We start from the raw sequence: 24,127 nt of genomic DNA, 5'->3' as shown, positions 1-24,127 counted from the left end.
TATATACTGACACACTTTGAAAACACTTTTTTTTTTTTAATGTGAGACTAAAATATATCTAAATCTAATGTATATCTATGAATGTATTACTATAACATGCTACGGTGGCGAAGTGTACATGACCGTCCTTGATCGGGCCAACTTCCGGTTACAACTCGGAGACAAGACAGATAAGGAGAAACCATCAAAATAAAACTAAAATCATGCTTATTGGTTCTTCTAAAAAACTGACCTTGATTGTAGAAACCACAGCAGCATTGACTGTATATGTAGATCACATACCAGTGCAATGTTCCACTTCTGAAAAACGTCTTGGTGTACACATTGACCCAACACTGACATGGGCTAACCACATAAATGCAGCTATTAAAAAATCTTCTTATTTGTTATACATTTTTGAACAAAAACAGAAAATATCTTGACCAAAAGACCAGATTAATATTCTACAGGTCTTACATATTACCACACTTAGACTATTGCTCCACAATTTGGGGAACCTGTTCAAAAAATTCTATAGAAAAACTTCAAAAACCCCCAAAATCAAGCTGCACGACTTATTACTGAAAAAAGCAAAGAAACATCCACTGCAGAAATAATCAGCTCCCTCAAATGGCTTAAAATCAAAGAGAGAATTGACTTTAGAACCTGCCAGTTTGTCTACAAAGTCCTCAACAAACTATCTCCATCATATCTAGAAACAATGTTTCGAACAACTTCAGAAATTCACTCCTTAAATCTAAAGTCAACTCGACATAGTCATCTTTATGAATTAAAACCAAGAACAGAATTTTATCACCATAGTTTTTCATGCAGGGGAGCTAAACTGCAGAACACACTACCTTCAAAGATAAAATATTCTCAATCCCTCGCCTCATTCAAATCCAGTTATTTTAAGCACTATTCAAGTAATAATAAATTTTAAGATATACCTTTGTTGTTAATTGTGATGTGCTTGTTAAAATAATTATGATGTACTGAGTTATCACTGATTCAAGTTTCTTAACAAATTGATTTAAATATTATTTATATATTCATAATATGTGCTATTGTTCCTCATGCTATACATATTACATGTATGTTGATGTGGTTTCTTTCAATGTATATATGTGCAATATCATGTATAGATTAGAGAAGGCCTCATGGGAGACCAGTAACCTTGTACTGAATGTGTTTACCCTCTGAAAATAAATAATTTTATTATTATTATTATTATTATGGTATGCGACATCTCATTCCAATTGCTCTGAGTCGTCGATTTACTGTAATTGGATTTATTTTCCTCCCATGATGTCCTATCATGTTTCTGGTAGTTGTTGCAGCTGACATGAAGCAGTTACGTTGATGGTTTCTCCTTGTCTGTCTGTCTTGTTTCTGAGTTGTAACCGGGAGTTGGCCTGATCAAGGACAGTCACAAACACTTCCAGTCAGGTTATATCGCTCATGCAACCTTGAGATTGCTGAAGGGTGCACTTAAAAATTCCAAGCTTCCCATTGCTGCGAAATTCCACCAATCTGCATTCCTAATGATCGCTCCCTCTGATCATTGACTTATCCTACAATCTATCTGTGCCTTTTATGCATCCAACGTATGTGGTTTGCAGTGCAAAGTATTGTGAACACCAAATTTTGAGTTTCACATTTTGTGTTAATTGCATGACAATATCTTCGTTGTAAATCAGAAACCCACGTTGACATGCGGGAATACACCTCAGCATGTTATAGTAATACATTCATAGATATACATTAAATAATTTGTTTTAGTATTACATTAATACAAAATTGCGTTTTCAAAGTGTGCCAGTATATAAATATGCACAAGTAGTGAAATGATGTGACCAACATAAAATTATTCACTTTATTTCACAGCCGTACTGATTTCATTCAATGAAAGACATACTGGATAACTTTGGATTATTACCAGATTTATTATTGTTAAATTTTGATTATGACAGAAAGGTACCCATAACCATATATATATATATATATATATATATATATATATATATATATATATACATACATACATACATACATACATACATACATACATACATACATACATATACATATATACATATATATATATATACATATATATATATATATATACATATATATATATATATATATATATATATATATATATATGTATTGGAGAAAACTTGGGAGTGCACCTCCCCCCACGCGAGTGGTCTGGTCCGAACATCCCAACAGCCAATGGGATGGCCTAAAATTCTTCACTGTATGCTCGCTGTAGTTCAGGTCATGTGACTTCAACTTCTCCTTTTTTTTCATGAGCGCATCAATGGAGAACAGGAAGCGGGGAGGCTCAGGCAGGAATAAATCCGTGAGGACAGGTAATGTATCTATTAAAGAGAAAACACTCCAAATTTTCTCCATTTCTTTTCACATTACCTGTCCTCACAAGTGCAGCATTCAACAGATGGCGGTGGGTAATGAGATCCGAAGATGCACTAGTGCTCTCCCTAAGACCAGATGGAGTCTGACAAGTGGGAGAATGAGGCCAACCATGGTAATCCCTCCTCCTAGGGATGCCCGTCACAAACCCATGCAGGTGATGCAGGTAACAACAACCAGAAAAGGCGGTATCCATCAGCAGTGGCATATATGGCTCCCCGAAACACATGGAACAGGAACCGTGAAGCCACATCTCAAGTTGGTTCTGACAGAGTGGGAAGACGTACTACCAGGGATGCAGGTATTAGGTAACCTCCCAACGTATTATGGAGTGTTTTTAGTAAAAAAAACAAGCAACAACATAGTATGGGTGCATCCGTCAGAACACTAAACTAAACCAATCCCCGAATGTTTTCTGTCTAGTACACCAAAGAAGTGTTAGTTCAGTTAGGAAACATTTGGCCAAGAGCAGTGCAAGGCAAATGTTATCCAGACAAAAGTTCCAGCACCAGTACATGTGAAAGGTGCAAAGAACAGAAGTCTTAGCAAGTCCTCACTTGTTGAGTCGATAGACATGTCAGTGTGCAGTCTAAGTCAACAGCAGGTCAGCAACGACGAGAACAGCTAGTAGTCACCAAAGTCTGCGCAGCCACCACAGGTCCCAGATGATGGAAGCCCGGAACATCCTCGGTGGAGACATCGTGCAAGTAGTAGCTATCGAAGATGGAGTCCGTCGGCCAGAACAACCAGAAAGTATGTGCTCAATGGATGTGTTACAGTGCAGGGACAATGTGGCGGCCAGGGAAACCTTCCTTCTGGTATGCAGACAGGATCATAGACTGGATCCTAGAAGAGACCGTATTCTTGGTAATGTCTTCCAGGACACTTTGGTGACAGGAGAGGTACAACCTCGAACGGCGTTGACGGAACGAGTGAGTCCTCTCTATGGAATGATGCAAAGCTCTCACCGGACATAAAGATAAATCTTCCACATCATCCGGACCCACAATGGATGACAAGGCATGTACCACGTAGGAACGAGAAGCTCAATCAGGCAGCTGATTCTTGGCCTCAAGGGAAGAGAACTTTGGTCACGGTGAAACCGGATCAGGTCCACATCTAAGGCATGAATCTTGGAAACCCGTGCAGCTGTAGCGAAACCCAACAAGAAGACAGTCTTCTGTGTTAATGCTTCCAGGGATGACTCTTCTATAGGTTCATATGGTGCCGATGTCAAGGACCGCAAAACCAGATCATCTTGTGTATCTCAAAGATGGTAGACAGCTTCGTAGTAGTGGTTGGATCATGAACCGTAGCAATCACAGACACGTACCCTGCAATGGTCGACCCCTTGAGCTTCAAAGATGTACAAAAATACATCATGAAGTCTGCAAGACTGCATGTATGATACAAAGAAATGGGAAAAGTATTATGTTATTCCTTTTCAATGTGTGAAAGACACAACATTATCATGGTTTCAGTATAGAATAGTACACAGAATCTTAACTACTAATACATTTTTGTATATGATGCATTATGTGGATTCTAATGCTTGCGACTTCTGCAAAGCTTCATGTGAAACGTTACAACATCTTTTCTTTGACTGTAACAAGGTTAACCACATTCGGGAATCAATACGAGAATGGATATTGACTGAAACAGGAACTGACATTATTTTTAGTCAAGATATTGTTATGTTTGGTATGATCAACAACGAAAATAGTAACTTTGTAAATTGGTTGATTATCACCATTAAATATTATATCTACTGTATGAAAGTACAGAAAACAATATTAAATATCAATGGAGTTAAAAACATTTTGCGAAACAAGTTTGAAATAGAAAGATTTATTTTATATAAGAATTGCAATTACGAAATTTTTAATCAACAATGAACACCATCGCTGAATCTCTTTGACTGAAACATATTTCCTAACAATAGCTTGTTTCGAATTCTACGTCTTTTTCATTTCGCGCTAGTATAGATTTACCCCTCCCCCATGTATTTATTTATTATTTGTTTATTTATTTATTTGTTTTGTTTGTTTGTTTGTTTGCTTATTTATTTATTTATTTATCAATTTATTATTATGTGTTTTAACCATTATATCTTCTTTCTTCTTCTCTTATATTTCCCAGTCCTTTCCATTAAATGCATGATAGCAATTTGTTTTGTTTTTTACCAATCTTTAATTTATACAGAAACATTACAAATGCATTTATGTATCAAATTGTTATATATGACTATATAACATTATTATACCACAAATTAGATATATGTACTTGTATATAAATTATATTACTTTAATGTAAGACCATGAATTCAAGGCTCCCCAACCTTGGCATGGTCAGAATGGACTGGGGAAAATAAATATTTAAAAACAAATAAAAAATAAAGTCTGCAAGTCGAGGCACCGGAATAGACTGAGGTTGCAGTTTCTGCCAGATGTACAATCGGAGAAAGCACAGCCATCAAACATTATATGCAGCAGTAGTAGAAGAGCGATGAGCTGTCAAAATTGCCACAGAAGTCTTGGAAGAAAACCCTTTCTTCTTCAAGACTTTAGTGTGTAGTCGGAATAAGCGAGGCTGCGGATGGTGTAACCTGTGATGTGGGATGTCAAGAATCACCGACGGCGTAACGACACATTATGCTATATTCCCGATAACCATGGATGTGAAGGAATGCAACATCAAACGGCTAGTATCCATGATCGGCACACCACCCGATGCTATGCAGCAGCAAAGACAATCTTCTCAGCATCAGACAATTCTGGCGAAACAACAGTGAACCGCAATGGACCATAGTAAAACAGTTGCGGTAAAAAAAAAAAAAAACACGTGATGGTGACTGGATAACTTCCGGAGCCAGCAGAAGCAGCGACTGACTGGCAACACCACCAGATGTAGCGATCGACCTGCCGAATATCTCGGTAAAGTCATCGAGCAACAGGCGGACCGATGCATTCTGTCATCGGCACCAACCCAGAACACATGTAAAAACAGTTTGTCATCAGGCGGAATGTCTGTAGCAATCTCGGAGTGAGAATTGTCGTTGAAGGTTCCATGCAACAGTAACATCTCATAACAGCAGCAAGGCAAACACACAACGTCATATGAACTGTGAACACCATATCTGCAACCACAGATGGGGCTGGATCATCATGTGGAAATTCTTCATAAGGCAACCATGAAAAGTCGCGTCGGGATCCCTCAAAAACCTGAAAGCTAACATCACCTGAAGATCGGTGACGACGGTCCGTGAGACCCGTGATAGGCCATAGAGACCGACTGCAATGCATGGCTCTGGTGAAACGAGGACGACTCAGACTGGTCACAAGAAGAGTATGAAGAACGCTAACCCGGTGAAACCGCTGAAGTTCCACAGTAGCCACAGGCGATGTACACAACAAAGCAAAACCGCAGGATGGACCACATCTGGAAACATCCAGACAGGCGTAGTCCGCAAATCCGTATCTATAATGCAAGCAGCCGGAGACACATCTGCTCTCATAATTTGCGCACCGGCAAGGTGATCGTCAATAGTGGAAGCTGCAGGTGAACCGAACCGTAGACGGTCCCATCTGAAACCCTCAGAAAATCTGGAAGCCAATTCAGCCAAAAAACGGCGACGATAATCCATGGTGCCCGTGAAGATCGTGGAGATCGGTTACGGTCACAGCTTCGAAGACGCCAACGCATCGTCTGGAAAGATATATGGGAAGTCCGTCATGCCCCTAGCACAAGCAAGATGGTCTGAAGTGCTGGCTGCTATCGGAACACGGACCATGGACGATCCCGTCGAATACTGATGGAAGCCTTGGAAGCCGTATCAACCGATGATCGGTGTGGATGAACCACTGGACCTATGGAACGACTGTGGCTACGGACCCGGCTACGGTGTGACCCAGAATCTTCCGATCGATCACGGAAGAACGGTGAGAACAGTCTTCCCGATCCGCCTGGATACTTCGGTCCGCTTAGAAGACTCAGTTCATTTCAATGACTTGGTCCGCTTGTACTCTTCTGTCTGTCTGGAAGACACGGTCCATTTGGAACGCTTCTTACTGGAAATAGTCTTCAAGGCCGATCACTGGAACCCGCAACGGCCGCTTGGAAGAAGCCGCTGGACAATCCATCAGGTACTGCAGAAGCAGGCTGGCCCGGACCGGACGTTGAGTAGGAAACCGCCACTGACGAGGCAGCGGCCATAGAAGCTATCGTCTCTGTCATCATGTCTGGCAGCAAAGTCTTCAGTACATCAGCAACCAATTCTGTGATTGAAGGCGCACTGGAACCTGTGGATGCAATTGGGTTAGAGACTTTGAGGCTGCTCACTATATAAGCCCAGAACACATTGTCAAGGAGAATGTTTCTGATAGTAGCATCTATCTCAACCAATTCCATTATAGCCAGCTCTTGCAAAGATTCTTTATCATCAAGAAGACTGTTATACATTATGACAACTGCACCCCATCTTGTTTTGCTGGGAAGCTCAAGACTGGTGCTCTTCTTCTTGGCCATTTGCTTCTGACTAAAAGTAGCTGATACAATCTGCCGCACTCTGACATACTTCACCACCTTTTTGGCTTTCTTGAATAACATTTGCATTGTTTGTAACTTCATCACATCTCCAAGAAGTAGGCTGAGGCAATGAGCTGCACACCCAATTTGTGTAATGTGAGGGTATTCTTCATTAATAATTTCCCATGCAGCTTTCATATTTGCAGCATTATCTGTAATGACAGCAAAGACTTTGTTACATCCAATGTCTGTGATGACCTTTTTTTTTCCAATGTTATTCACTGGTATGTCACTTATCTTTTGTATCGATGCTTTTAAAGAGCACTGGTTGTGTGGTGATGACGTAATTAATGATACTTTCACCTCGAATGTTTGACCATCCATCAGAGATCACTGCTAGACAATCAGCATTTTGTATTGTCTCAGTTACCTTATCATGAACACGGACATACTCGGCTTCCAACAAATTAGTAGATAATGCATATCGCGTTGGGGGGGGGGGGGGGATACGCTGGGCGAATTGTATTGAAAAACCTTTTTCCAATATACATTATATGTTAGCATAAGTGGTGATCCTGATGCATATATTGCTCAAGCCAAGCTTTCATCTAATTTCTGCCTTGTGCTATCATCCGTGGAATCAAAGAAGAATGTTCCCTTCGAAGATGGTACTGCTGAAGACGTGGTACCTTGAAGTGATTTGAAACTGGCGCATCACCTGTTTCAGCTGGAGAACATGGGTAGCTTATTGTGGATGAAACAGATGCTACAGTAGCTGATGACATACGCTAAGTGTAGATGGTCAAGGTGAAACCGTCAAATCAATGGTTGGAAGTGCTGGTGCAGCAATACTGGATTTCACTTGTACTTGCTTGGGAACAGTTTTCATCATATTTTTTTATTAAACTTGGTGCAATTTGCAAGGTATTTCCATTGTTTAGTAGCATTTTTCACATAACACCGTGAACAGTATTTGCACAGACAAACATCTTTTTTGGCAGTGGAAAAATGTTTCCATGCATCGGAAAGTCCACGAGGCATTAGAAACAGCTGGTAAAATTTGCTGGCCTTCTATACTGTCAACTATTGTGGTAGTATTGTCAATTTGCAAGACGTTAAAGGGTCTATTAAACATTTTAGAAGGTAAAAAATAAAATCCACCAATGTAATGTTTCATAATGATATATTTAGAATCATGGAAATTTCGATGTGAAAAATAAAACCATTGTTATTCAATATTAAAACTAAGATTTTTTATATTCATATAAAATTTTATGAGAAGTATATTTCCATGCTTAAACCAATAATTTAAAATAATACACTTAGGCCTACTAGGGTCCTTTGGAATATCATTTATAAATCGTAGGCTTTAGACTGGTGTTAGTTAAGCTACTGGGTTTGAAAAAAAATAATTTAATGTTAATAACAAAATCGTTACCTTGTAAAATCGTATAATAAATTGTTGGATAAAGGAATTGAGCTAGCCATGGAATGGGTCCCAGCTCATATTGGAATAACTGGTAATGAGTTGGCCGATGCGACGGCTAAAAGGTGTTTGCTGGACCCAGTAGTCAGTGTACCAGTGTAACATAACTTTAATGAAATAAACTCAATAGCTGACCCACACTTTGGTAACCTGTGGCAGACTGAATGGAACCACAGAGCCAGAGTGTGGCATTCTTATATTAAACCAAGGGCAACCACCCCTGGACCGGTTTCATTTAATGTCAAGGCAACTAAAATTATTGCAAGATTACGTATGGGTGTCTCTTTGGGATTAAACGATATCAGATTTAAAATTAAGAAAATTAATTCGCCCAACTGTGTTAATTGTAAAGTTGTTGATAGTGTTAACCACTATCTTCTTGAATGTACTAAATATACTAAATTCAGAAGTAAATTGGTAAATTTCTTTAATGTAAACAATATAAAGTTTAATGCATTTAATGTATTAAACCCATCTAAAGAACATAAAATGACAATCGACAGGTTAGTGGTCGCCTTTTGTTTATCAAACTAAAATATATATATAAATGTTTAATATAGATTGGGCAGTGCCTATCGCTGGTAGGGGTGGGGGGCGGCCGCTGCTAAGTCATTGTTAAGATTGGTGCGAAGACGGCCGCCTGCCGCCATTCTGGACGTGTATGGTGCTGTTCTTTTCCTTCCAATGGTTGCTCTTGGGCGTGTCAGTACTGCTCTTTAAACTTTAGTTGCCTCTTCTCCCTTAGGGATTTGGAAGGACGTTGACCGCCCCTTGGCTCCACTTCTCGGAATCCTCCGTGTCTTTGTCGCGCCTGGCATGCTTTTGAGTAGGCGTTTCATTTTATTTTAAACATGTACCGAATTTTAAACTGTATATACTTTTATATATAACTATTTTTATAATGTCTATATTATTATGTATGGTTGGTGATGGATGAATGTTTTATTACTCCGAGCTGACAGTTGGGGGTGCGTTATCTGGCAGTAACAACCCCCCCTTCTCGCCGGTCAAATATATTGTATAAATCGTTTCAATTTTTAGGTTGGTGTTTATTTTTTAAATTAAATAGGTTACCAGCTTGCTCTTTTAAATATGTGTTTTTTATGATAAGTTATTTATGTTTTTAACCTCTTTTTATAACAGGAAATAGGAATTTAATAGGGCGGTGTGCTGCTCCTATCCTAGGGTATGCAACATGGTTCTATACCATACTTGTATGCGCTAGGTTTCTAAATTAAAGTGGTGCCAGCGTCTGATGAATGGCATAACGTTCTGTTTCTCCAGGATTATAGAGAGGCACCCTGGACTTGGAATCGCCAGGATACGTTTTTACATTGCCAGACTCACCAGACGCTTAACTTTCCCTGTTTAAATATTTTTTTTTTTTTTTTTTTTTTTTCTGGTAGAATCGTTGGCCCTTGGGCCTAATTTTTGATGGGGGCACCGAGACTGGAGGGCACGACGGTTGGGTTGACAGGGGGGGGGGGTGCTGGGTGGGTGGGGGATACTCCACCGGAAGATGGTTAGGGCAGTAGGCGTAGGCGGTTTTGGCCGTAAGGGGTGTTAGGTTTGTCCGGGGGACTGCCCCCCCCCCCCCCCCCCCCCCCCCCCGAGCCTTCCCCGGTTTCGGCCACACCGAAGTCCCCAATACGATGGGTTCCCCTAAGTAAAACATATCCCCCTATTAAAAAAAACCTCCTGTGGCTGAAGCCTAACCTCCTAGTCACCTGCCACCCCTATTTTGAGGGCTAATTAATATATTTAAAAAACATTTTAAAATATATTTATATTTAGGACTGCCCAATCTAAATTTGCGTTACAAATTGTTAGTTGTTTGCTGTATATTAAATATTGTTTGGGAAAATAACGCACAAAATTATTTATTGTAAAGTCCTTTTTCCCTGTTTGTTTAAATATAAAAATTGCCCCAGTAATTGTTCTGTCCCAGGTTGGACTACTGTCATCCGGTGGCCGAACCTGGGATAGACATGCTCGAAACCTTCGTGGTATAGGAGCATGTAAATATTTTATTGATTGATTGTAAAACTGAAAATTTCCCAAAATTCCCCAAATCCCCATTGAAAATTCCTGAAACTTTCCACTCCTTTACAACCCTGGATCCGCTACTAATGATAATGATAATAATAATAATAATAATAATAATAATAATAATATATGAATGAATGAATGAATGAATGAATGAATGCACATAAATAAATAAAATTATCAGCTGCTGAGAGATTATCTGGAAAAGAAAATAAATACACACAACTACGGACAGTACAAAAACAGTTTCCCAGACAGGACAACACATATCAGTTGTGAAGCACTGGTTGGAACAGGAAAAATCTGTTTCTTGTGTTTCACGGAACAGTTATTTAAACATTTTTTTTAGCAGCCAATTTTAAAATTGGGTACATTGTTTAGAACCTCTCGTTGAAAAACCCACAACCCAATTTAAAAACAAAACAAATTCCTACAGTTTACTGATATGAAGATGTCTGCTGGCACAGACAGATCTGATGGATTAAGGCTTTTTCCATCATTTTGTACTGAGATCTTCATCACTGGTAAATTCACTTCATCTGCCGTAGATGACCACTGAAATGGATTCTTCTTAAAAATCATCATCTGAAGAAAGAAGAAGAAATCAATCAGTAATAGAGAATGTACGTGGAATATGAAAAATAAGCCCCCCCCCCCCCCTTTCATTCATGTCTATTTATATCGTGTTTATTATCTGTTGAGTTTGCTTGGAAATTGATACTTCTCAGTTGTAAAATCGTAATCACAACTTGCAGTAAAAAACTTAATTACATTTATTGATCCAAATTATATAGCTTTTTGTCATTTCTATTACACACATGCCTGCCAAAGAAATTACTCAAAAAAGAGAATAAACAAGAGAGGACTCATTAATAAGAGAGAGAGAGAGACAGAGACAGAGACAGAGACAGAGAGAGAGAGAGAGAGAGAGAGAGAGAGAGAGAGAGAGAGAGAGAGAGGAGTTGGTATAGTGGCATTACATCTGACAATTGAGTCATTAAAAATCACACATGGTGAAAGCCAATGAAAGAAAGAAATGTTTTATTTAATGACGCACTCAACACATTTTATGTATGGTTATATGGCGTCAAACATATGGTTAAGGATCACATATTGAAAGACGAAACCTGCTGTCGCAACTTCATGGGCTACTCTTTTCGATTAGCAGCTCGGGATTTTTTATATGCACCATCCCACAGACAGGGTAGTACATACCATGGCCTTTGATATACCAGTCATGCCCTTACGGAAATAACTTATACAAACTTATAAGTGGAATATACTTTACTTATACGCCACTTATAAGTTACCTATATATTGGTATAAGTGAAGTATCAGTGTGTATATGTATAAGTGAAAAAAATTGTTAATTGATACTTTACTGATACTCCACATATATTTCACCTATAAGTGGTTTATCAGTGGTATAAGTGAACTGGAATTAGATTTTTTTTTGGTTCTTTCTACAAGTGAAATATAAGTGAAATATTAGTTTGGAGATAGTCCTTTTTCAAAGGAAATGATGTGTTCCAAATGAACGGGGAAAAAACTAAGTCCAAAACATTTTCATGGTTATTTTTTAAAAATTCATAACTTCTCACAGGATTTATCAAATTCATTGGGAACAGTGGCTAATCAACCAAACATACATTTAGCAGATTTAGATAGTATTTATGATAATTTAAAAAAAAAAAAAAAAAAAATCGGGGTGGGGGAGTCTATTGAAAGTGAGGAGGTAGTATGGGATAATTACAAGATGATCCTGTTTTAATCATATATAACCATATAGTACCTGATGGGGGGGGGGGGGGAGAGGAGGTGATCCCCATCACAATGTTTATCATCACAGTATGGATTTATTTTAGGGGGTGGGGGGGGGCTAAAAACTAAATATTACAGGGTAGGCTACCACTCACATCTCATATATATATATATATATATATATATATATATATATATATATATATATATATATATATATATATATATATATATATATATATATATATATTGCTGCTAAATAATAATATAATTATAATTTCAATTAAATAATAAAATAAATAATTTTAAAAAAATAAAGTCAATAAAAATTGTTTTAAAAAAAATCTTAATTATTGTTAATTTGTTGTTATTATAATAATACAGACACACATATGGCAGTTGCTGTCAGTGCTGTTGTTCCAGCTAGCCATGCTGTATTCATGCTGTACGTCTCACACCCACCCACCACCACTTGTTTTTTTTTTAGGCAATAGGCACAAAAACCAAATTAAAATGAATTGATATTACTATAACAGATTGTGCCCCCTCCCCCCCCCCCCCCTTCCTTTCAGGTATCATTACTTTTGGTCTATTATTTATTAAGATTGATTTTTTTTTAATATGAATTTTCACACACATAATAAAAATGTTAGGGTTTTTTTTAAATCACAAGGAAGAAAAATAAAGTAAGCTGGTGTATCACTCCCATCCCTGGTCCTCACAAATCCATTTATAGAAACTACAAAAAAAAAAAAAATGGGGGGGGGGGGGGGACGAATTCTTCGTGATGGGATCATCACAATTTTTTTAAATTGGTCGGTTCCTGAACAGTCATACCTGGGATTTGATTGGCTTAGAGATAACAACAGGAAAAAACGCGCCATTTGCAGTTTGCCAATAATAATAAATAATGACAAAACATTGTGTATTTTGCACTATGAATTGGTTTTGAGATCATTTTGATTGAGTAGAAACAATCACAGTTTATTACCGAATACTTGGCTATGGCGGAAAATGAAGAACTTCGGTCAAGTTTCGGATGTTCTACTATTTTCGTCACGTTTGGAAGGGAAAAAAGGTAAACATGATTTTACTATTTTCTTACTTATTCTAGACACCTTTAATATATAGGCCTAAGTTGACATATTTAACTGTATTTGTTCTAATATTGTGTGATGTTTGATGACAATCGAACGAATGTAACGTGTTCTACATGATGCAACGTGTTCTACATGATGCAACGTGTTCTACATGATGCAATGTGTTCTACATGATGCAACATTGGGTCATGACATAGAAAATTTCCAAAATGGCCGATCAAGGCATATTTTTCGGGGGCAATTTAAATACACATATATCACATTGACATCATAAATAATACATTTAAATGCAAAATAAATATTTTAAGATGCCAAATTGATGCATTTATTACAGAAAAAGTGTTGTTATTTCACCGATGGGTACAGATTTTTACAATGATAGTGATTTAGGTCACATGACCAGTTTCACGTACTCTGATAGGTCAGCAGTCTTTGTTTACAAATTAATTTAGTTTTAATTTGTTTAATTTATTTAAAGTATCACAAGTAGCAGTCATTTTTCATTTTACTTAGTAATATATATAGTTTTTGGGTACCATGTTTCGTCCCCAAACCAGTTCACCCCCAGTCAGTTCACCCCCAACTATGAGGGTTCGCCCCCTCCCCTAATATTATGTTAGGTAATAAAAATTATTTTGGCTTAGGTAATTGGTTGTTTGGCAGTCAATTTTTTTAAGCTTATAAAACATTTTGTTTTATAATTTTAAGCAACATAATGTGTATATTTCATAATCCTTTCTGGTGATCAGGCTTGGGATCACAAAGTCATGCATTCATTTTTTTTTCGTACATACAAAATTAATTATTTGAAAGTAAAATTTGGTTTGGGCTACAATAAACCTCAATTGTTTAGGGTACCAGACGTTTCTCCCCCAAATCGGATGTCAGTTCGCCCTCGCATGCTTAACCTATTCGCCCCCTATTCAAATGTGTCCGGACTGACTCAGGATCCAACCAAATTGTGGAAAGACGACAATCCCTCCCCTCTAAGAAAAGAAACACAAACACACACACACACGGTTTAACATGCCTCTAAAGAAAAATACAGTAACTGTTTAAAAGTAACAAATAATTTGGATTTGGGGGCGAACTGGTACATGGAGGGAACAGGCCAAACTGGGGGCAAAAGGTCATGGATTCCTTGCCTATACAAAAAGTAAGTTTGTTTTCTTTAAAGACACCACTAGAGCACATTGATTTATTAATCATTGGCTATTGGATGTCAAACAGGTAATTTTGACATATAATTTTTGAGAGGGAACATGCTAAAAATTAATTAGGAGCAATGTATTTTTATCTATGCACCATCCCACAACAGGATACCACTTACCAAGATGAAATACATACGAAATCATGCAACAATTGCCAATCGATGCATACTTATTATTTGCTGAGAATATATATAAAATTAAAATATTTATACCATTATATTTTGTGTTACCCGTTTACTCCTCTGTTCACTTCACCCCCAACTGTCGGTATGGATGCCCCCAAATATTTACAACACATCTTTGGTTGCATTTTGTATTTATATTATCAAAATTGTTTCATATTACTTTGACTGGGGTGTGGTATGAAGCCTTTTCGCCCCATGCCAGTTAATTTCTTTTCAAAACGCTTGTCTTCTCTTTTGAAAAAAACTATAAAACTCTTAAACTGACACAGGAAAATTCTTGGATAGGATATTGACATACCTTTGGGGATGGATTGGTTTGCATGAGGATGAAATGGACATTTATTTTGATTACAAGAAACACAAGTTAGATATATATATATATATATGTTGTTTTTTTTTCTTCAGAAAAATCGTCAGCACATTCTGGTCATCATATTATGGAAATATTTGTGACTGGTATGTATTTAACAAACAATAATCTTGTTTTAAGATGCATGACTTGATGTGTAAGAGGTGGTCGTTCAATGTCATAAGCCATTATACATAATTATTCAGAAATTTTTATTATACCAGATCACTTGGAAATTAACTTTAACATGTGTTATCAGGTTAGTAGGAAATGCAATCTCTGCATGACGGTTGGTTGGTACCCGGTAATTTTTAAAACATCTGTTTCAGGATAATAACTTTTACACTTTCCTTAACATTAGAATTTTCTTTCTTTTTTTCAATTCTTCCTTGTCCGCCCATATTCTTGAGTGAGCATCTTGAATTAAACATTTTAATAATAAAAAAAGTAACTTCCAGTTTACATTTGAACAGCATCTGACATCACATGTATGGTCACTGACAAGCATGCAGGACTTTTTCTCGTTCTAACCAGTGCACCACAACTGGACAAAGACTGGTATGTGCTTTCCTGTCTGTGGTAAAGTGCATATAAAAGACCCTTTGCTGCATTAGAAAAGCTGTAACTGACTACGAATTACCAAATGTTTGACATCCAATAGCTGATGATTAATTAATCATTAATTAAGCGAGAAGAAACCTGCTACAATTTTCCATTAGTAGCAAGGGATCTTTTATATGCACTATCCCACAGACAGGATAGCACATACCACAGCCTTCGATATACCAGTCATGGAACAAGAAAAGCCCTAAGGGTCCATCGACAGGGATCGATCATGGGTCAACCGTGCATCAACCGAGCGCTTTACCCCTATAGCTTGAAAGGAGTTGCATGCAGTTCTATGATGTACATGTATAGAGGCACTGATTTTCCGCGATCACGGAATCGCGGAAATACCTATCTGAAACGAAATTCCCGATTTTTTTCCAAAACATTATTTAACTTTAGCGCATTTGATTAATTAAAATTTATTTTTCGAACTAGAAACTATGGACACCAACATCTGCCTGTGCTACGCTACGACACTAGTACCTTTGTATGTTACGTCAAATGTTTAATGTAGAGTATCTAGACGTTTTACCAGTCGTGTTTTCTTCGCTTATTCCCGACGATTTAACGGGAAAAACCGAACATTGTGAGCTAAAATTGTCCGATATTTACTCAAGTGAAAGATATATTATGTTATGTTTGCTTATTAATTTTTAACATTTGCGGCATTGCCATATTTCCGATCTCACGAAGGAATGCCATAATTGCATATTGTATGCCAGGCTTTGTTCAAAATAAATTATACAAGGGAAGTGTGATCATTTGTAATTATTTTCCAGATCATATCGTAAAGAAAACCAAAAATGTCCGAAGTCTGTCTCGTGGCGTATTCGTGGTTAAATTTAAACCAAAAATAAATACAAACTACTGACATGTTTTGCCTCATTGCATATTTATTTATTTTATACCAGCAATTAATTGCGGTGTGTGTGTGTGTGTGTGTGTGTGTGTGTGTGTGTGTGTGTGTGTGTGTGAAACAAACACAGAATTTGTTTAATACTGAAACGGAAAAAACCCGGAATTTGTAACATTATGAAACGTAAAATAGGGAAAAATCTGAAACGGAAAATCAGTGCCTCTACATGTAGTTGACATGTACAAACTAATGTATGTTTGTTTGTTTTTTAATTTCATTATTTCCCTCGCAGTCCAACACCCTTTATCTTTTTGTAATAGTTTATATTTTGTAGGCCTGAAAATTGGTACAGATTCTTTAGATTCAAATATATATCATGTATTTTATTTTTTGATTTCTTCATAATTAAAATTAAAGGTCAACATTGAATATTTCAAAGTCTGTTTTATCCTTGAGATTTGATTGATACCAGGTAAAAAAGTAAACTTGAAAATTTAACTGAAAATTAGTTTGTTTTCTCTTGAAATTTTGATTCCCCACACCTGAAACTTGGTACGCTGTGATTCTCTAGGGTAGTCTTTTTAAAACTAACAGAAAGAACTAAATGTTTACATTAATAATAAAAAATAGCTAATTACATAGCAGATCTATCCAGACTACATTTGTTTTTCAGAATCCCATCTGAATGTTGGATGACATATATCAAGATGACACTGAACAGGACATAACTGAGGAAAATGGATGTGAGATAATCCAATCTAACAGTTGGAAATAAATATATATAGTATTTATAAAATATTTGTTTGCATATACTGTTCAGATATATTAGTGAGTCAGAATGAAACATCACTTTGTTTGTTAAGACTATTGTGCTTCAATTTTTATGTTTTGTGGACAGCTAGTTTACAGATAGGGTGTGTAAGCGGTGGCATTAATACACCAATTGCCCGAGAATATTGAAATTTGGCCCCCAAGGACAGATTGCTGCCTATTTTCATTTGTTTAATGATTAGTTCATCACCAACTACTGGATGTAAAAAATTAAATTGATAATTAATTCTGACCCATAGTCTTCAGAGGAAGCTCTCTACATGTTTCAAAAGCAGCAAGTCATCTTTTATATGATCAGGACAGAACATACCACAGCCTTTGATATTCACTTATATTTCACTTATACTTCACTTATATAGCGTTTTTGTAAAATATCAGTGAATCATTTATACTTCACCTATACTTATACAGCAGTTTCTGTGAAATATCAGTGAATCACTTATACTTCACTTATATTTCACTTATAGTCTTTTTTTATTTTAAATATCAGTGAATCACTTATACTTCACTTATACAGCAATGTTTGTAAATATCAGTGAATCACTTATACTTCACTTCTATTTCACTTATACAGCATTTTCTGTTAAATATCAGTGAATCACTTATACTTCACTTATACAGCAATGTTTGTAAATATCAGTGAATCACTTATACTTCACTTCTATTTCACTTATACAGCAGTTTCTGTTAAATATCAGTGAATCACTTATACTTCACTTATACAGCAATGTTTGTGAATATCAGTGAATCACTTATACTTCACTTATATTTCACTTATACAGCATTTTTGTAAAATATCAGTGAATCACTTATACTTCACCTATACTTTACTTATACAGCAGTTTCTGTTAAATATCAGTGAATCACTTATACTTCACTTATAAGTCACTTATATATATCTAATACTTCTGTTAAATATAAGCGAATGACTTACACTTCACTTATATATATGGTTAACACTTCACCTATATGTCACATATACTTTGTATAAGTGATACCTCATTTGCATACAAAATCCTAATCGTTTACTTACAAGTCACTTATACTTGAAAAGTATTAACGACTTATACTTCACTTATAAGTGAAAAATATAAGTCATTTCGGTAAGGGTGGTGCACTGGCTGGAACGAGAAATAGACCAATGGGCCCACTGACGGGGATTCATCCCACACCGACCGCGCATTGAGTGAGTGCTGTACCACTGGGCTACGTCCCACCCAGAAGCCAATGAGATTTTCCCCATCTGAACTAGTGTCCCACAACTGGTATATCAAAAGCCGTAGTATGTGCTGTGCTGTCTATCGAAAAGTCATATAAAATATTTTTTACTGATATTGAAAAAACCCAATCTAGAGGGTTTTCTCTGAACTGAACTGAACATATTAGAATTAACGTCAAATAGACAATAATTAATTAATCAATGTGCTCTAGTAGCATCTCAAGTTTGTAGTGGTGGATGAGGTATCAAATATCTGTCACTAGCTAGCAGACTCACAAATATCATATAAATATTTGTCATTTCTGCCTTACGATTATATAATGTTACCATATTTAAGGCTCCAGAAGATACTATTGTTTTAGGGTGTTTTTTTCCCCATTAATAAAGATTTTTCAAAAAGATGATATTAAACAAAAAATAAAAATAAACCACCCGTAATATTTATAATTTTGAGTCACAGTAAACATACTAAAAGCTGCGATTCCAACTGGATTTTTTGCTTTCATGAATCCCAGATTTTGGATCTTAAGTATAAAATGGAATCCAAAAAGATCTAGATTACATTTTTTTTTTCATTACCGAAAACAATAATCCTGAAATTCAATGACTGTTCTATAATCAATTATTTTGACAATATATAACCAGATCAGTTTTATCCATTTATTACAAACACAAAAGAGGATAATCCCAAATTCTGTTTCCTGTAAATGATAAGAGCACAGTGTATATGGTTTGATGCAGGCAATTGCTCTCGCTAGCAAAAAACTGCTCGCCTCATCACAAACCAATGTCGCTAATTTCTTGAATTCAAAATGACTGTGAATGACATTGAGGACAATTGCTCACCTACATAATTTCTCAACAGCAGTTTATTGTTCACCATCAATTTTTAAAGTACAGTGAAACCCCTCAAAACCGGACAGTCATGGGATCAAAGAAAAAGTCCTGTTTTGAGGGGTATCCGGTTTACAGAGGTTTCAGTATTGAGGTCAACCATTTGTTGGTTGATGTTCTGTACTGTTATAGTAACTAATAAAACTGCCAATAAAACAGGTACACTTTCAAACTTTCAAATTATTTTAAGTTATCATCAAGCGATAATTCAACATGGCGGTGTTTCGCTAGACGTTGCAACATGTCCAAAGTAAATACTAAAATGAAACACTGTTGACAAATTTTCCACCAAACCAACCCAAACAATTTTACTCTTGGTTACTCTTTATTTTATTAACATCAGTACATACATATATAAGTAAACAAAACAAAACTCACAGGTTTGGGAGAAAATCATGGTTTTATTTTGAAAGTGGAATACGCAAATGCATTCCCTGCATTCATTGAATGCACACAATGAATTTAAAACACAAATTAATAACCATGTATTCCAAAACAACCCAAACCTGTGGTAAATAGGATATGTGTAGGATGTAGGTGAACCAAAGGACTTCTGGCAATAATTGATACCTTACACACACTTGGCAAATGCATCAAATATATGTCTCCCACAGTTTTTGAGAAAGTCACCATCAGTAAGTCTGCTATCCTCCGCCACAGGTTACCAGACTGATTTTCTCACTACAAGGCACAACTTATAGTGGATTGTTCAACTATCATAGAATCAAAAACAAAAACTGTGTGGGCAGTTGCAGATAATACAAACAACAAAACACAAACATAGCAGATATACAGTTATCACTGATGGTTACAATGTAGGTAGCTGTCCTGGCAGATAACAGACTAAAAACTTAACTATACACATATAAACATAAAGGATAGGCACTAAAAGGGGCAGTAACCACTAACTGAATTTGACCCTCCCCACTGCTTGACCCAATAAACTCGCGACCCTTTGCCGTGCACCCAGGGATGGATCAATGTAATTTTTATAGGCATCACTACGCCAATCTCCTTGAGTCTGTATGAGATCCACTGGAACCCCACCTCGTCGAAAACTATGCCCTGCGTACTTGTCAGGATCAACTCCACATGCCTGTAGGCAACACTTGAGATGAGACACAAACACCCTATGCGTTAAGGGGATGGTGCCTACACTAGTTTTATACTGAAACACTGGGGCCTGCAGGGATTGGCAAGGCACTGTCTTTATGGCCAGCCAAAGTGCAGTGCTGGGACATAGGGGAGAATTGGGAATGAAAGGCAGGGGAATTATTAGGGCCCTTTCCCTGTACTGAATGGTTTTTGACCAAAGTACTTTTAGAATGGCTCCTTGTATAGTGAACCGCACATTATGTCAGCTCAAATGCTTAGCTGGGTCAAAGGCCAAAAGGGAAGGGACCAACAGATTAGACTTGCGGAAAAAGGAGAAGAAGGCAACTACACATGCTGCTCAAAATGCAAGATCTTTTGTACATTTGAAATTCAACTGGCTAAAGATGTCCAGCAGAATCTGTAGTGTGATAGGCACTTTTTGGCACACTGTGTCACCCAACATCCTGTGCGCCCCTTTAATTATGGAGTTTATGAAATGACAGTCCAAAGGATTGGGGTGACCAGATTCCAGATGAAGGAGTCGTACTACAGTTAAGTAATTTATTATAGATCTGTATTTCAACTTGAACGACAGATAGGCAACATACCGCCCTAGGTCAGTGTGTGAGATAGGGAAAACTGGTATATTGAACAACGTACAAAAATGTAGATATGTGCTCAAATATGTTGAGTAAGTTTTTTTGGTAGACTGGGCGAAGACACTACATCTCAGGTTTCGAACTCTAGTATCCAGCACTGCAAGCGGTTCACCTCCACGTGTGCCTAGACAGAAGAAATGAAAGAGACCTGGTTGAGATGTGTTCAAGCAGTATGCCTATGGGAACAGGACATGACAAATAGCTTAAAAAAGATCTAAATGCTTTAGGCTCATGCAGCCTAGATATTATGTCTGCTTTTTCATTGTGCTTTCCCTTAATGTGGCGTGTGATAATATGGAAATTAAATTTTGCTGAGAGCCAAAATAAATATCGCAGGTATCCCATGATAGTGTTATTACATGAAGTGCATTTGTTGATACTTGACATTGTAACCATGTTGTCTGATATATGCGGTGATTAGCCCACATGTGCCCCCAGTGATGAGCAGCCATAACCACTGCAAGGACTTCTTTTTCATTAATATGAAGGTGAAACGCTGATGGCAAATCGAGTTGCCAATTGCAATAGTACCAGTTGTCTCCCCAGTGACCTCCTGCTCCTTCCATACAGGCATCTGTATAGATTGCGGACACTGGGAGCTTATCCAATAGCAGGGATTTCCCATTAAAATGAGACATAAACCGTTGCCACCAATCTATGTCTTTGCAAATATCTGCGTGTAACCTAACTTTGTGGTGTTGCTGCTGAAGCAACTTAATTGCATTTATGAGCCTGCGCAGAAAAACACGACCACCGTACACTACTGCTGCCGCCCAATTTAACTTTCCCACCAAAGATTGCAACTGCCTTTTTGTTGCTCGGTTACGCTTCCCAAAAGCAGCCAGTTCTTGCTTGAGGGCTGTGAGCTTCTCTGCCGGAAGCTTTAATTGCATTTCATTCGAGTCTATCTCAATCCCCAGAAAAATTAGCTTCTGGGTAGGATCTACCACCTTGCTCCAGTTGACCATAAACCCCAATTTCCTGACAAGATGGATCAGCTCTGCAAGAGCGTTTGCACATTTTGCTTGTGTAGATTCGCACATAAAAAAATCGTCTATGTATGCTACGATATTCGTAAAACCTTTGCGTGACATAATTCGTCTGACAGCTTGGGACAGTCTATGAAATATGCCTGGCGCCATTTTGGAACCAAATGGGAGTTTAGTATCATAAAAATATTGCTTTTTCCCATCAACTTGCCATTTTAGCCCCGTCACTGTGTTTGCTTATATTAACCGACCTGTATGCAGATTTTAAATCAACTTTGGCCATAAAGTAGCCTTCCTTTATGAGCTGAGTGGCACTATCTACTGTTTGAAAACGCTGTTTTTCTAACTGGCTGACATAATCATTCACTGCTTTACCTACAGGTCTGCTACAGTCATGAATTATACGCACCCCACCATCTGCTTTTGATATTACTCCTAGCGGGCTTACTATAATGGGTTTTTTATCCACGGCAATGTAGTTCCCATTTAAAATTTCTTCCTCTATCTTTGCTGAGGCTTGTTTATATAAAGGGCTATGCGGCCATGCTGACTTATGATTATCCATTTCGGTCGGAACAGGATTAGAATTTTTTTCAATGATATCAAAGCCATTTCGGATGCCCTCCAAAATGAACTCCCTATCAAAATCTTCACAGTGTAATTCATCCTCCCAAGCTGCCAAGTTCAGGCCACACGAAGGTTTTACTGGTGGTTTTTTGATTCTGAATGCAGCGAGCCTGGGTGCATTTTAAAGCAGCCGGGTACACTGCACACATGTTCATACTTGCACCCGTTGAGGAGGCACCCAAATTTTGAACTGAATTTTCTACAAATGATCTTGCCATCCCCTGTGTGTGTAGCAAAATTTTGTCTGGGCCTGTTTGGTGCATATTTGGGTTTGAATGCCTGACCCTGTACTTGCGATGACTGCCGCATCCTGAGAAACCCTGTTGATAGGTGGCCTACAGCTGTTCCCCATCTAAATTTATGCATGTTCTGTAATCGCCTGTATTCCCTATCATATACATACACGGACACCAAATCATGTGTGCTTATCAGGCTGTATACATGGGATGTGTAAGACAGATAGTCAAAAATTTGCCCCATGGGTAGGGTACCCTCCTGTACTAGCCTGTGTAATATCGCTATATTCGCCCCTGACCACTGGCTGAGCGTGGTATTTTCTAACTTCGGTTTCCTAGTTCCTGACCTACAGATGAGTTCAAATTCATCGTTAGTGGATACTACCCTTTCAGACACTGTGGATGTACCAGAAACAAAATCTACTATTTCGTAGTGATTTGACTTGGGGGCACTTAACGATTTTAAATATACTTGGGGGTCCTGCCAGGACAACATACCTGTAACATTATCTGGATGCATTGTTTCTGCAGTCACATGTCTTGTCATCTGATGGCTCTCAAATTGCTGCAGGAGCTGCTGGACAAACTCATTGTCTGCTGATGTGGTTTGGTTTGTGGGTGGGTCGGCTTCCTGTTCATCTGTGTGCTGCTGGCCAGGCTCTTCTGCTTGCACTCCTTCTTGGTGTTCTCTTGCTATTTGAGGTACTGCAGTGGTTGCTGGTTCACTTTGGAAAGTGGATGCAATACTTTTTATGAGAAGTTTTTGTTGGCCGATTGGCAACTTTGTTTTCTTCAGGTCGTCCATTTCCAAACATGACAAGGCCTCCATGGAGGAAAACCCTAAGGACATCACCACTTCCATTGTCTCAATAGACATTTTCTTGACTGATGCCCATGTCCGCACACGGCCTTCCTCAACGAACATTTGCTCAGAGTCGGCCATTTTTGTTTGTTGTTTTTACGACTGGCGGCCTGTAGCTCCTACGCAACACAGCGGTTGAATGGTGTCATCACAGAAAAAACACGAAAAAC

General features: G+C 37.7%; 1 protein-coding gene and 1 long non-coding RNA gene across 2 annotated transcripts in view; one reads left to right on the top strand and one right to left on the bottom strand.

Moving 5' to 3' along the window:
- The window catches only part of LOC121383902 (polycystic kidney disease protein 1-like 2), a 188,321-nt gene that overhangs the window by 53,789 nt on the left and 110,405 nt on the right, over positions 1–24,127 (bottom strand). Inside the window, exon 14 of the mRNA XM_041514000.1 lies at positions 10,909–11,059. Within this exon, the coding sequence (XP_041369934.1) occupies positions 10,909–11,059 (151 nt within the window). The remainder of the gene's footprint in view (positions 1–10,908; positions 11,060–24,127) is intronic.
- Positions 13,271–17,336, top strand: LOC121384665. The gene is made up of 3 exons (XR_005959418.1): positions 13,271–13,313; positions 15,137–15,187; positions 17,219–17,336. It is a non-coding gene; the product is annotated as an uncharacterized LOC121384665 (long non-coding RNA).

Source organism: Gigantopelta aegis, chromosome 10, assembly GCF_016097555.1.
Source record: "Gigantopelta aegis isolate Gae_Host chromosome 10, Gae_host_genome, whole genome shotgun sequence".
Taxonomy (NCBI): Eukaryota; Metazoa; Mollusca; class Gastropoda; order Neomphalida; family Peltospiridae; genus Gigantopelta; species Gigantopelta aegis.
The sequence above is the reverse complement of the archived record's forward strand: the minus strand, read 5'-3'. Positions and strand labels throughout refer to the sequence as shown.